Consider the following 12894-nt stretch of genomic DNA (forward strand, 5'->3'; position numbering starts at 1 on the left):
GGGCTTCATTAAATAGCAGAATTCCATATAAATTGGGCCATGTAATAACCAGATGGAGTAGGGAAAACAGTCTGGGAATGTGCCCCTTACCCCGCACTTTTTCCCCCCTTTCCAGAGTCTGGATTTTGGGAAAAGTGGGCCTCTTTCAAACGTACCAGGGGCCCGGCCTTCTCTGACTGGGGATGTGGGTGCATATTGTTCAGCGCTTTCATTAGGCCTTAAAGCAAGACTTTGTTACTTTTTTATGTATTTCTTATTCAAAGGGGCCTTTTAAACTTGGCCCTAATTCCTGAAGGTAGTATAAAGAAAAGTACAGAAACCAACACTTTACAGAACAAAAAAACAACAAACAAGTAAGAGAGAGAAGAAGAAATGAAATCATCAAATTAAAACATTTGCCAAATGTTTTCAGTCCTTATTTGATTGAAAGATGCAACAACAATGTTCCGTTTTCGGTTTACTGGCACACGGCACCAAATAATTTGATGTTTATTTGGTATTTCTAAAGATTTTTCCAAAGTTATTCTTTTTAACAAGGCTCCCGGGATATTAGGAAGAGAAACAGGCCCACAGCATCACAGATCCTCCACCACACTTAACAGTGAGCTTGAGGTCGTTTTCCTCTTTTTGTTTCACACCAGACCCAGCTGTTACCGAAAGGCATAATCTTATTCTCATCTGAGCATCTTATATTAGTATACAGTCATATTTAATAACTTTGAACATTATTGAAAGGTTCATTTATTTCAGTAACTTAATTCACTTAGTTTTACACAGACTGAGGATGTTTTAAAGCCCATATTTCTGTTTTTTCACCTCCAGCTAATAAAAACACAGCATCCATTATTATAAAATTGCATCAGACTGACAAATAAAGCAAAATTTTTATTTAAAATTGGGGGCTTAAAGGAGCATCGGGTAAATTCTAGGATCTTTGCACATGTCTGCCCCCTCTGGCGACAAGTTGAAATTACACCAGTTTTGTGCTCGTGCATGGAAGAGGAAAAACGTCTGCCACTGCGACTGCACAGGTCTTTTGTTTAGGGGTGTAATGTCTTTTGAGGTAAGAAGGCTATTAATATTGAAGTTAACCCGTGTTCCCTTGCTAACTCATCGATTACAGAGGATTCAGCCTGAATCACTCTCTCATGAACTAACTAATCCAGCCTATAGAGGCAACTGCGGTAAATAAATGATAACTCATTTTAGACATCGGGCAATTTTAAGGTCATGTATGGGAGAGAAAATAAATAATTTTTCATTTCAAAACTTTCACTATGCACCTTTAATGAAAAGTACGCTGGATATCTGCTTAAAGATTGTTTTATCAAAAGGTACTGTTAATCTGATAAACAATTAGAAATCCATATTCTAATTTATTGAACATGACTGTATATATATTCTTGTTATATATGTTGCTCTATTTGAAGTATTAATTTTAAAAAGTGCGCTAGCCACATTTATTATAGAGGCATTGTTAGGACTGCTGTTAATTACATACATATGATTCAGTCAAAAACATCTTGTTCTTAAAATGGTATTTTCCACCTTCTCAAAACATTTACTAATAGACTGGATTTAAAAAAAAAGAAATTATGTTGTTACAATGGATCTGAATTTATTGGCAGTTTTTTTTCCACACCCTTACCAGGGATCCCAAATTTTGCACATAGCCATGATGTTTTACACTGATTGCTGCTTTACCCCAGATGATATCGCTGTGTTTTATGACTGATCTACGTTTTCACTGCTCAGAGGGTCCAGCTCCAAAATCTTCCATAGACAAGGAAATATATGACTCTGTGATGAGCATTTTATATGGTATAATTCTTATGCAGGATTTTTGTTGATTCCCTTGTGAATTAAAAGCTACTAAATTACTATAAAATGCACAAATATCAGAAAACTGCACAGGTGACCTTGGCTGCTGTAGACAAACTACACAGTTTGTCAAGTTTTAGCATGATGATGAGGGACAGGAAAAGCAACATTGAGCATTTTGGCACAGTTAAATGTTCCGATGGCAAAAACCAGTGTTTTGCGATTCACATAGATGGCATGTTAACAACCGTTTGGCAGCAGCACTCCCCCTTGGTATCACCTCCCCCCAGTAGGACAGTAGTGTGGAACTGCTTAGGAAGGGCTCAAAGAACATGACAAAGAGTTTGAGGTCTAAAGAGGTCTTAAGGGATCTCTGGGCAGCAAGCTTGATCCACAGAAACCCCTCTCTTAAGTTCACAGCACCCAAAGGCTCTATTGTTAGCGTCCCTGTACTGTAGAGGACACACTGGGACACATTCAGGGGTTCTTTGTTCCTGCCTGGATGGCCAGAGCTAAGACGGCAGCATGAGGAGGATCCGTGTGGGTACAATGTTTTGGCTGTTAGGTGTACAGTCAAATGGGAGCGTTATAATGTACAACATTTAGATTTGCTCTGCAAAACCTGCGCAGGTGATAAGCTTACAGTAAAGGAAATGACCTAAAAAGCTAATGTGTTGAGAATATTGAATATTAGTATCAAAATTATTATTGTATTATTTACATCCCAATTACACAAGTGCACATTGTCCTTGTTTCAGGGGTATGACGCAAACAAAGCTACTGCATCACATCTTTGTAAGAACGAGGATCCTGTAGCAAATCTAACTTGATCACCAGCTAAGCCAGAAATGTCCAAAAAAATTACACAAAGGTTGTATATAAATGTGACAGCGATGGGTCAAAGACAGCATTTTTTAACCTAAAGATATGCTATGCAGACACTCTGTATGCACTAATGAAGTTTCGCTCACTGCTTAGTTTTTTTATGTTTATTTTATGTCTCTGATTTTCTCCATTGTTTATCTTCTCTTAATGCAGCCATTTTAGTTAAGAGATTTATAAGGCTCAGACGCGTGTTTATTTTGTATTAGTATCTATTTGATTCCTTCAGTTTCTTTCTGTTCAGATCCTGCTCATGATTCTCCTCCCCTCAGTTCATCTGCCATCTTAGCATCAGCTGTTCCTCATCTCCACCTGATTGCTCTCACCTATTCCTGCCATACCTTTCTCCATGCTTCTCCTTGTACATAAGCTCCCTGGTTTTCACTTCTCATCGTTGCTTTCTCCCATTGTTGTGTTTCGTGGCTTGTATCCCTGGTCGGTTCCTCTTTTGAGCTAGCCTTGTAAGCTGTTTTGATTCCTTTATTAAAAAATCCTGCATTTATCAGTCTGTCTGCTTCTGCTTGCTTCACAAATGATCACACTCACCTCTGTATGAAATATGCTTGAAATAGCTCCAACTAGCATTAGACCAACCTACTTTCTGATTGATTAAGCCAAATATTATTTGGACTCTTGAGGAGAGCATTGAACTTCCATCCTTAAATATGTAAATGATAAATAAATGAAGCCGTAACTTCATTAACGTAACGTAACAAAAGTAACAGATGCCATCCAAACACAGTTCAACATGGAACATTTCACCTTTTATTACCAACACACACCCACTAAACATGAAAAGATGTGCATCAAAAGCAACACATGCAGTTTGAAGGCATAACAGCAATTGATGCGGAGCTTCGTTCCTTTATGTTTAGACCCATGTCTTTTGATTTGACCGCTCCGGTTGCACAAGGAAAGAGTTTAGAAGTAGATTTGGTTGAGTTATTCATGTGTAAAAGAAACATACAACATTTACATCATAAAAGCGAATAAAATGAATAAAAATAATCATATGCAACAGTGTTACTGAATGAATGTACAGCCTGGTGGTTTGTAAAGGGGCTGCTTAGTGGCATTGTGCATGGCTAAAAGGTTAATAGTTCCAATCTTGGGGTTGGTTTATCCAAGTTCAACATATTAAAATTACTTAGGAATAAGATCATGCATGGTAATTTCTCTTATGTGTCTCAGTGCACTCCCAGTATTGTCCCATTAACTGGCCCAAAGTGTACCCTTCTGAAATAGGCTTCAGAAACTGTATTTAATGCCCTGCTGCAGGACATAGGTACTGGTACATATTTGCCACTAAACTATTAGTTTCACTACTAATAATATGTTTCATGCAGAAAAGTTACCGGACTTCAGACATGGATAATTTATGGAATTGGCATGACAGAAATCTCTGGATTGTCTGTGCAGGTTGTTTAATAGAAAAAATCATATGTTTGTATTTATTCACATACATCTCACACTGCTGATGCTGTTTAGACTTTATTTATCTGAATAAGTGAATAAATATTTAATACTGTCTCCCAGCACAATCCGTTTTAGATTCATTCTCTGCCTATGACATGTGTAGTACTTCCTCCAGTCTGCCTTTACTTTTTCCCCTATTGTTGTGTCTTATTGAATTTTAAACATTCATTGTTATTGAAATCTGTTCCCTCCAACAGTCTCCATCCTGACTTAAGTTAACTAATACCAGCTTTATTTGTGATCACCTTGTTATCCTCCACTGCCTCACTGTTGACATTTTTTGTCCAAATGCCCTACCGTTGTTTATCCCTTTCTAATTTATCTGTGGGTAACTCTGAACCAGAGCTTAGCTCCACAAACGCCGACTTTGATGCTTTGGACGGGTTTCAGGTCCGGGGTCTGACTCTGATTTCAAGAGTGGAGAGTCTAAATCAAACTCTTTCACACAAATAGGAACGGTGGGTTTCACAATCGACTGCTCTAATGCAAACCCCACATGTAGAGACTGACAAGAGTTTATCAATAGTGTCACAGCTTGTGAATGCAGAGGAATCTGAGGGAAGAGTTTTAAGCCAAGGTGACATCAAGAAGCCTTTTGTGGGAGAGAATGTGAAGTCCCATTTCCCATTTATTCTGCTCGCTTCATTTAGAGGGCAGTTAGCCGGGAGCCAGCCTCCTTATCTGAACTGCTCCCAGTTTTAATAGATCTTTGAAGTCTTTTCTCATCACAGATTCATGAAATTAATGTCTCTCTTGATATCTAATGGGCTGGAAAAAGCTGAATTCATTAATTATGAAATGGGGAAAATGAGCTCTGCAAATAGAACTTTTGATGGATGAACCCTGGGACAGCAGCCGCACTCGGAGCCACGGCGTAGATTATAAACCACTCAGCATTATGCTGCTTTGCTGGAAAATGTCTCCCTGCTCTCTTGTGATACACATAGCAGTACATGTTTTTTCTTTTTTCAGGACCGCACATGTGGAAAAGTGTCACATGTAGTGGAAACTTTTATATTTCGCTTGCTCATCTGCGTGATTAAAATCTATCCTCCTGTCTTTGCAGCGTGCAACTGCAACCTCCATGCCCGCCGCTGCCGATTCAACATGGAGCTGTACAAGCTGTCGGGCAGGAAGAGCGGCGGTGTCTGCATGAACTGCCGTCACAACACAGCTGGACGCCACTGCCACTACTGCAAGGAGGGGTTTTACCGAGACATGGCTCGACCAATCACTCACAGACGAGCCTGCAAAGGTAACAGCACACAGAAAATACGCCTTTTATGTATTTTATTTGCAGACACACCTTTTATACTTTTTAGTAGCTTTAGTTGTAGTAACTTTGTAGTAATATTTTGTTGAGCTTCTGTTAAAAGTATATGATGCAAACACAGTACAGCTCATAAGTATTAAGGTGCCCCAAGACTTCTTAAAGGGACCACTGCGCTCCACACGACACATCATTAGTCCCCCAACTGTTTTTGACAGCTTATCAATGACATTTGAGTCCATTTATTTTAAGGCTTTTGGCACCGTCGCTATGCCCATGGTGCCTCAACATTGCTCCGGTTGAAACGAAATGGCATCAGACCAGCAACTAAGTTAAACATTCACCCCTTACATAAAAAAAAAGCAGAACTGCACCAACCTCAGGCTGTTTAAACGCAGACGTTGATAATGTCTGCAACACACACCTCCAAGTTGTGCACGTCCGCTGGGAAATAAGGTTAAGTATTTCGTTTTTTTCTGGTTGCAGTTTAACTGGAATATAATAAAGGAGGAGGAGGTGCAAGGAACAATGTGAGCAGAGCCTTGCTGTCAGTTCAGAGGGATCAGGAAAAACTACATATATTATATCGATTGCATGATTCCACCTGAATGCACTTGCCAAGACGAGAGCAGAGATCAATGCACCACGTATTTGTGGTCAACAGTGTGCAAAAGCCTCCTCATCTAAATTCTTTCTCTGGTGGCGTGAGCTAATCCACAGCAAGACTACGATGCGTATTGGAGATGCAGAACGATAAGAACAGCACCGAATGTGAGTGGTAATATAGTGTGAAGGGAGATGTTGAGAAACTGTCACCGTGTGTTTTATCCGTCGCCATTAAAGCAGTTATTTTGTTGTTGTGGCTCCCTGAAAAAGTTGCCTTCAAGCTCAGTTCGATATTTTGATGTGAGTGAAGTGGTGAAACAAAAATAGCCAAATGAGATGTCCTAACCCTGTTAATACTCGTAATAATCGTGTCGGCTCTGAGGAACTTTAAGAGGAGCAAGATGCTAAAGTGTAATGGAAAACACATGCAGCCATGGCAACTTTCAATAAAAAAATAACAGCATGTCTGATTTGGCATGCTGTTGCACTTAGAATTAAATTGATACTATGCCTAAAGCTTCCCTGGCTTTCCCATCAAATGTTCCCGCATACCCCACACACCACATAATAGTATCTTTTCACCGCTGCATCTCTCATGGAAAAAATGCATTTTACTAGTTCACTTTTGCAATGAATATATTTTTCAGCCAGATATTAGGCTGGAGACCATGCAAGAATAACACCAGTTTCCTGTACTTGTTGCTTCGGGAAAAAGTTTGAATAAATAGCAGAGACGACGTGTTTTTCACCCTGCTGGTCCTGCTGAACGTGAAGAAACTCTCCCAGAACAAAAGAAGACATCGTTAGCTGGAGCTGGCAACTATCATGAGTTCTAAATGTCTCAAAGTCTTACTGTGTCACCAACACACGCTGCAACCCAGCACTCAGAGGTTAAATGTAAAGATGTATGAGTTAAGACCAGTGAGATTTGGAGCTATAAAAGCTCTGGTGGCTAAGAGTTAGCAGCGACTTAGTGAAACACTGACATGTCATATGTGCCGTATTGAGTCTGTGAACCATGTAGAAATGTAGAGAAGTAACTGCCGTCATTTGTCTGCATGCACCATCCATAAAAAAGCACTGTGACCTGGTGGCAAATGATTAATCTTTTAAATGAAACTTTCTCATCGTGGCTTCAGATGTGAGAGAAATGTAAGTTATAACACCGGCGGCTCCCAGACTTCTGGCTCTTTTTTTTTTTTTTTTAGCCCTGACTCTCCGCTAACCGTTCACACCTTTTGTCTTCTCTCTCTCTCTGGATCCCTCCTTTCATTCGCTCACTCTCCCTCTTGTCCGTGCTTTGTGTCATGATTAAAGTTGGAGGCATGGCTGAAGTGTCAGACCTGGAAGAGGACAATAAAATGCAGGTGTTTCCTAAGGAAAAGAAAGGAGTGGCTTTGTGCTTCTGTTTCTGATTACAGAGAACTGAGAGGAGAGCACAACTTTCTTTCACTGCTGCGTTATCTGACACAAATAGTAATGATTATCCATTCAGTTTATTCAAAGATTCTGTATTTAAATAAATAAAAAATTGTATGCAAAAAAAAAAACACTCCCAGCCCCTCATCCACTTTAAAATGTTTTTAGCATAATGGTACCTTACCTTTAGCATAATGCTGCGCTGCCCAACCATCACAATCCAAGCTCAGCTAGTCGGGCTGAGAAAACCTTCACTGACTGAAAAGAAACTTGATTTTCCTGTTGCAAGAAAGGCTGCCATCAGTGTGCATGCAGTCGATCTCTAAGTTACAGCAATGCTGGTCAGTAAGATACGATGTGAAAATAACTGGCATGAATTTCCATTCAACCAATGATGATTAAGATGATTTGGAGTCCTAGCTTTGGTGCAGCCCATTGAAATAAATTAATGATAGACATGATAGTCTTTGAACACGAGTTTCCTTACAGATGAGTAAAGATACATATTTTGAATAAATGAAAGGTAAAACCTATCCACTTTTTGCCATTTTACTCTCTTTATGCAGCCAACTTACCAAAATTTAACAACCTTTCAGCATATTAGCTGTCTTCTTAAAGAAAGAAAGTTCTGGGTGCAAGGAGGACCGGGTTGGACAACGGGTGCACTCTGGATGCCTCACTGAATGTGTGTTGAGACCGTGCATCTCAGTGCACTGCAGTTAATTAGCTTTAAAGTGGACATATCCTGCTTTTCAAAGCCTTTTTTCACGTTTAAATCATTCAGTTTTGGTCTATATAAAGTGGAACAGCAGCGCTTTGGTCTGAATTCCTCGTTATTGTTGCCCCTCGTTTCCCGTGTTCTGAGGTGCGTCTGAGAGCAACTGGTTTTGGTGCCGTCTCTTTAAATCTAAAGGAGGCACTTCACACATACACCCCCCCCCCCCCTCCAGATGGCAGAGCTTTCCATCACTCTCCACCACTGTTTACCTGGTGGATAAACAGTGGTGGAGAGTGAGTGTTGAACCGAACGCACCATTAGTTCATGCTAACAAGAACAGTCTCTGCACATTTGGCATTCCCGTTGGGTAGGTGTCTGCTCGGCCGACCTCTGTTTAAACACCAGAAATGCAACGTTATCGGTTTGCTGCTCCAGCAAGTCTTTATGAGAGAAAGAGTGTTCTGTTCAGCAGGTTGAACAGAACTGAACGTTCCTTAAGCCCTTTATAAAAGTATTTCAATCTGAAAAACTCACAGAGAAAGAAATGGCAATTAGAAGGATTTCATTGACACAATATTTTAAGTCTTTGGCGCTCAGACCTCGGCAGGAACATTAATGCTGAATTATACTTTAATATGCATAAGTAGATGTATGAGAACAGGGATGTTCCCCCCCAGGTCTGAAACTGGTGGTGGAGTGGAGATAGAAGAAGTTTGTTCAGTCCATATGATGATCTGTTTAAGATAGATGTCCAACTTGATAAACACAGGTTTGCATGAACTGTCCATGATGAGCAAGCTTGAAGCGACTGTGGAGAGGAAAAACTCCCCTTTAGGAAGAAACCTCTGGCAGAACCGGGCCCAACATGGTGGTCTTCTGCCGGACCAATAACGAGGTGATAGGGAGAAAACCCTCTGATGGGTTGAGGATGGAGGAACGTCTTGGAAGCTAGATGAACTCAGCTACGATGGTGGAGAAGGGGTTGGGGGTGGGTGGAATCGGACATCTGATTTGAAATCCGACATGCAATCTGTTTGCGCTTGCTGGTTAGCAGGCTGAGACGTGGATTTGAAGTTGCTTTTAAGATGAGCGTGGGATGCTGATTGGCTTCATGGAGGTGCGGTTCGTAGCTGATTGGCTCACATCAGAGGCGGATCGGATTCTGATTGGAGGCAGGCGATGAGTTTCTTCAACTGAACTTGCGCTTCAGCTTCATTTTATTTGCATAAATGTTTGCTCTGATGTTCTATTTTTTCATGGTGCTTCACCTTTTAGGTTTGTTTTTTTCTCTTTTGACTGTCACTAACAATGAAACTTGTTAAAAATTCTTATCAAGCAAATTTTTCTGAGTTATGTTGCCTTAGGGAACCTTGAAATCACCAGAGGCGTATTGTTTGATCCACGTTAGCCAAAACCCACCGTTCACCACCAATAAATGCAGACAAAGAGCCACAAACAGCTCGAGCACAGAGGCCTGCACCAGGGGTAATCTGCTGAACTGCACAAAGGCCAGCCAGAGGACTTCCAAACCTAAGCCGGTGACTCTTGTCACATCTGTGGTCACACAGGCTTGAAAAGTCATCAACATCTGAGGTTGTTTTTAAAGCTCCTTAACTGGCTCTAGGCCAGGCACATAAAAAAGTCCAGGAAAAAAAAAAAAAAAGCTGGGTCTGGAGCATGACACCACCAGCCATCCCCACCCCCATCCAGCATGTGCGGCAGTGGCAATGTGGACATCGACAGTAAGCTATGAAGTCTCAGCACCAGCGCCCACTCAGAGCGGGGGTGACATAACTCACATGGTGTTTATGCTGACCTGCTTGATACCCCTGTGCTGCTCGGTGATCGGCGTGGAAACAATGGCCTGTCAGTGCCTCGCCGCATGTCTCAGCAGGCTGAGGAGCGTCTCACAGCTCAAATAACCCGGGTTTATACCCTCTGCGTTCTGGACTCATAATTTCATGGGCAGAGTAAACATCAAGTCAGGTCGGTTTCATTGTTTTTGATTAGATTTCTTAAATATCAAGTCATCAACTTCAAATCGATCAAATCTTCGCTGTTTGCTCGTAACGGTTTTTAGCTCCAGAGGCATTAATTGTAGGAGTGACAAACTGGTTTCTGGGTTGTGTGGCTTTAAAAGATCACTGACAGCCACTTGATGTCTGCACTGCAAAAAGGGATCTAGAAATAAGTAAAATGTTCTTAAAGTTAGTGTATCTATCATTGATTTGAGCAGGTAAATAAGATTATCTGCCAATAAAATGAGTATTTTGACCCCTAAAATAAGATAATTAGACATCCTGCACTTGAAATGATTGAGATGAATTGTTCTTATTTGAAGTGCAAAAATCTTGTTCCATCTTATTTACCTGCTCAAATCAAGGACAAATACACTAATTTTAAGAACATTTTACTTATTTCTAGTTCTGTTTTTGCAGTGGCGGATGGATGACGGGTGATGTCTGGTCACTACAGACCCAGAACCAGACCCTTCATTTGTTGTTTCCCCATTTCACAACATGCAGCTATGTTCCTTTTCCGACTGGGAACACGTTTTATCAATTGTTGTCAACGGTTAGATCTTCTGAATGGCTCTGAAAGAGGGAGGGGGGGGGGTTGCATTGGTTCTGAGGCTGTGGATTTATAGCTTGAAATAGACCACAATCACTTCGACACCTGTGCACCGATTAGCCCTGCAGGAAAAGGCAAAAGTGTTCCTGAAGACCTGGGCTGCAGTTAATCTTTCCCCCGTCGCCAGATGCACACAATCACTCGCGGGTCAGATTCAGTCATTTAAACCCCCCACCGGCCCCCCCCCCGTCAACAGATGGTGCAGTCCTCTGCTTTTGTTGCAGCGGCTAGAAAGCAGTAAGACAGTCATAGTTGTGTTAGGTGGTGAGAAGAAGCTCTGGCGTGTCAGCAGACGCCTTTCTCTGCAAAGACACATCGGTCACTGTTTGATTACAGGGTTTTTCCCCAAAAATGTAATATCAGACAGTCTGGCGAGGGTTTCTTCTTTTTTTCTTCTTTTTTTTGATAAACTGCAACAATTCCAAATTTTGCATGAGTGTACATTTCAAAAAGTCCCTGAAAATAAGAGGAAAGCAGTTCAGACTCTCTTTCTTGTAGTGAATGTGTTAAAATGTTCAATGTGAAATTAACTCATGTAAAAATCCTAAATATACATGTACATAAACTTGATTTATACCTCCTTAAAATGTGCTCACATGTCAAGTAATACAAACATACATTTAAATGTAAGTTATTGGGATTTTATTTGATAAGCGATCTAAATTGTTTTCAGTCTACTCTGGTGCTTCCAAGTCCAGCGCCATCGCCTTCAGGAGTCCCCTAATTAGTAAATTGGCTCCATGTGTGTGTGATTGCTTTTCAGCATAAATGCTGCAGTTCTGTGTAGTTCCCAGGGCGTTCTCACACCCTTGGTGAAACATGGTGGTTGGGGCATCATGCTGCGGGGTTGATTTTTTTTTTTTTTTTTTGTAAGGCAAGGCAAGGCAAGGCAAATTTATTTGTATAGCACATTTCAGTACAGAGACAAAAAATGATTAAAATATAGGGGGAAAAACAGAATAAAAGCAAGTAGGAATAAAATGTAGAAACGAAATAGAACATGGAAAAATAGAAACTAAAAGCAAACATTAAAATCAGTTGGACAAATAACCTAAACTAATGATGTTTCAGTGAAACAGTTTAACTAGAACAGTCAAAGATAATCCTAAACAAATGAATTTTTAATCTTGATTTAAAGGAACTCAGGCTTTCAGCACTTTTACAGTTTTCTGGAAGTTTTTTTCCAGATCAGTGGAGCATAGGAACTAAATGCTGCTTCTCCATGTCTGGTTCTGGTTCTGGTTCTGGTTCTGGTTCTGGTTCTGCAGAGCAGGCTGGAGCCAGAAGACCTGAGTGGTCTGGAGGGTTGATGCCCTGATAACAAGTCTGTGATGGATTTAGGTGCTAATTCAGGGATTTATAGACTAACAGAAGGATTTTAAAGTCTATTCTCTGAGATCCAGGGAGCCATGGAAGGACTTCAGAACCGGGTCCATGTTCTCTACGTTCTTAGTCTTAGTGGAAGGACTTCAGAACCGGGTCCATGTTCTCTACGTTCTTAGTCTTAGTGAGGACTACAGAACCGGGTCCATGTTCTTTACGTTCTTAGTCTTAGTGGAAGGACTTCAGAACCGGGTCCATGTTCTCTACGTTCTTAGTCTTAGTCTAAGTAATCCTTTGAGCATACGCGTAGATGTCACGTGCTGCACGCCCTCCTTCACCTGGCTGCTTTGTTGATTCTCCGCTGTATTCGATGCATTAGCAACACGGGCTGAATTCAACATTTCTAACTTTTATACCGCAGAAGACATTACGCCTCTAAAGCAAACCCCTCTGCAGTGGCAGATGTTTTTCCTCTTCTCTCAACCATGTGCACAACGCTGGCGTCATTTCTACTTGTCGCCACAGGGGGCAGACGTGTGCCAAAATCCTGGAACTTACGCTATGCTGCTCTAATCAAGGAATTTGAATAAGAAAGCACACCACACTTTTCAGATTTTATTTGTTAAAGAATATATGCCTTATTTGGTGACGTTTGAGGCACTACAATATAGTTGGATTCTTTTTTTTGTTTATTCTGCTGAGAGTCTGTGTTTTGGCAATGCAGAGGCAAAATGTTTCTCATGTTTCC

At 40.8% G+C, this 12894-nt stretch overlaps 1 protein-coding gene across 1 annotated transcript in view; it reads left to right on the plus strand.

Annotated features, from left to right (window-relative positions):
* Positions 1-12894, plus strand: part of ntn2 (netrin 2) — a 47658-nt gene that overhangs the window by 18783 nt on the left and 15981 nt on the right. Inside the window, exon 2 of the mRNA XM_036129675.1 lies at positions 5246-5434. Within this exon, the coding sequence (XP_035985568.1) occupies positions 5246-5434 (189 nt within the window). The remainder of the gene's footprint in view (positions 1-5245; positions 5435-12894) is intronic.

The sequence above is a fragment of the Fundulus heteroclitus genome, unplaced genomic scaffold (assembly GCF_011125445.2).
Source record: "Fundulus heteroclitus isolate FHET01 unplaced genomic scaffold, MU-UCD_Fhet_4.1 scaffold_2.2, whole genome shotgun sequence".
NCBI classification, from domain to species: domain Eukaryota; kingdom Metazoa; phylum Chordata; class Actinopteri; order Cyprinodontiformes; family Fundulidae; genus Fundulus; species Fundulus heteroclitus.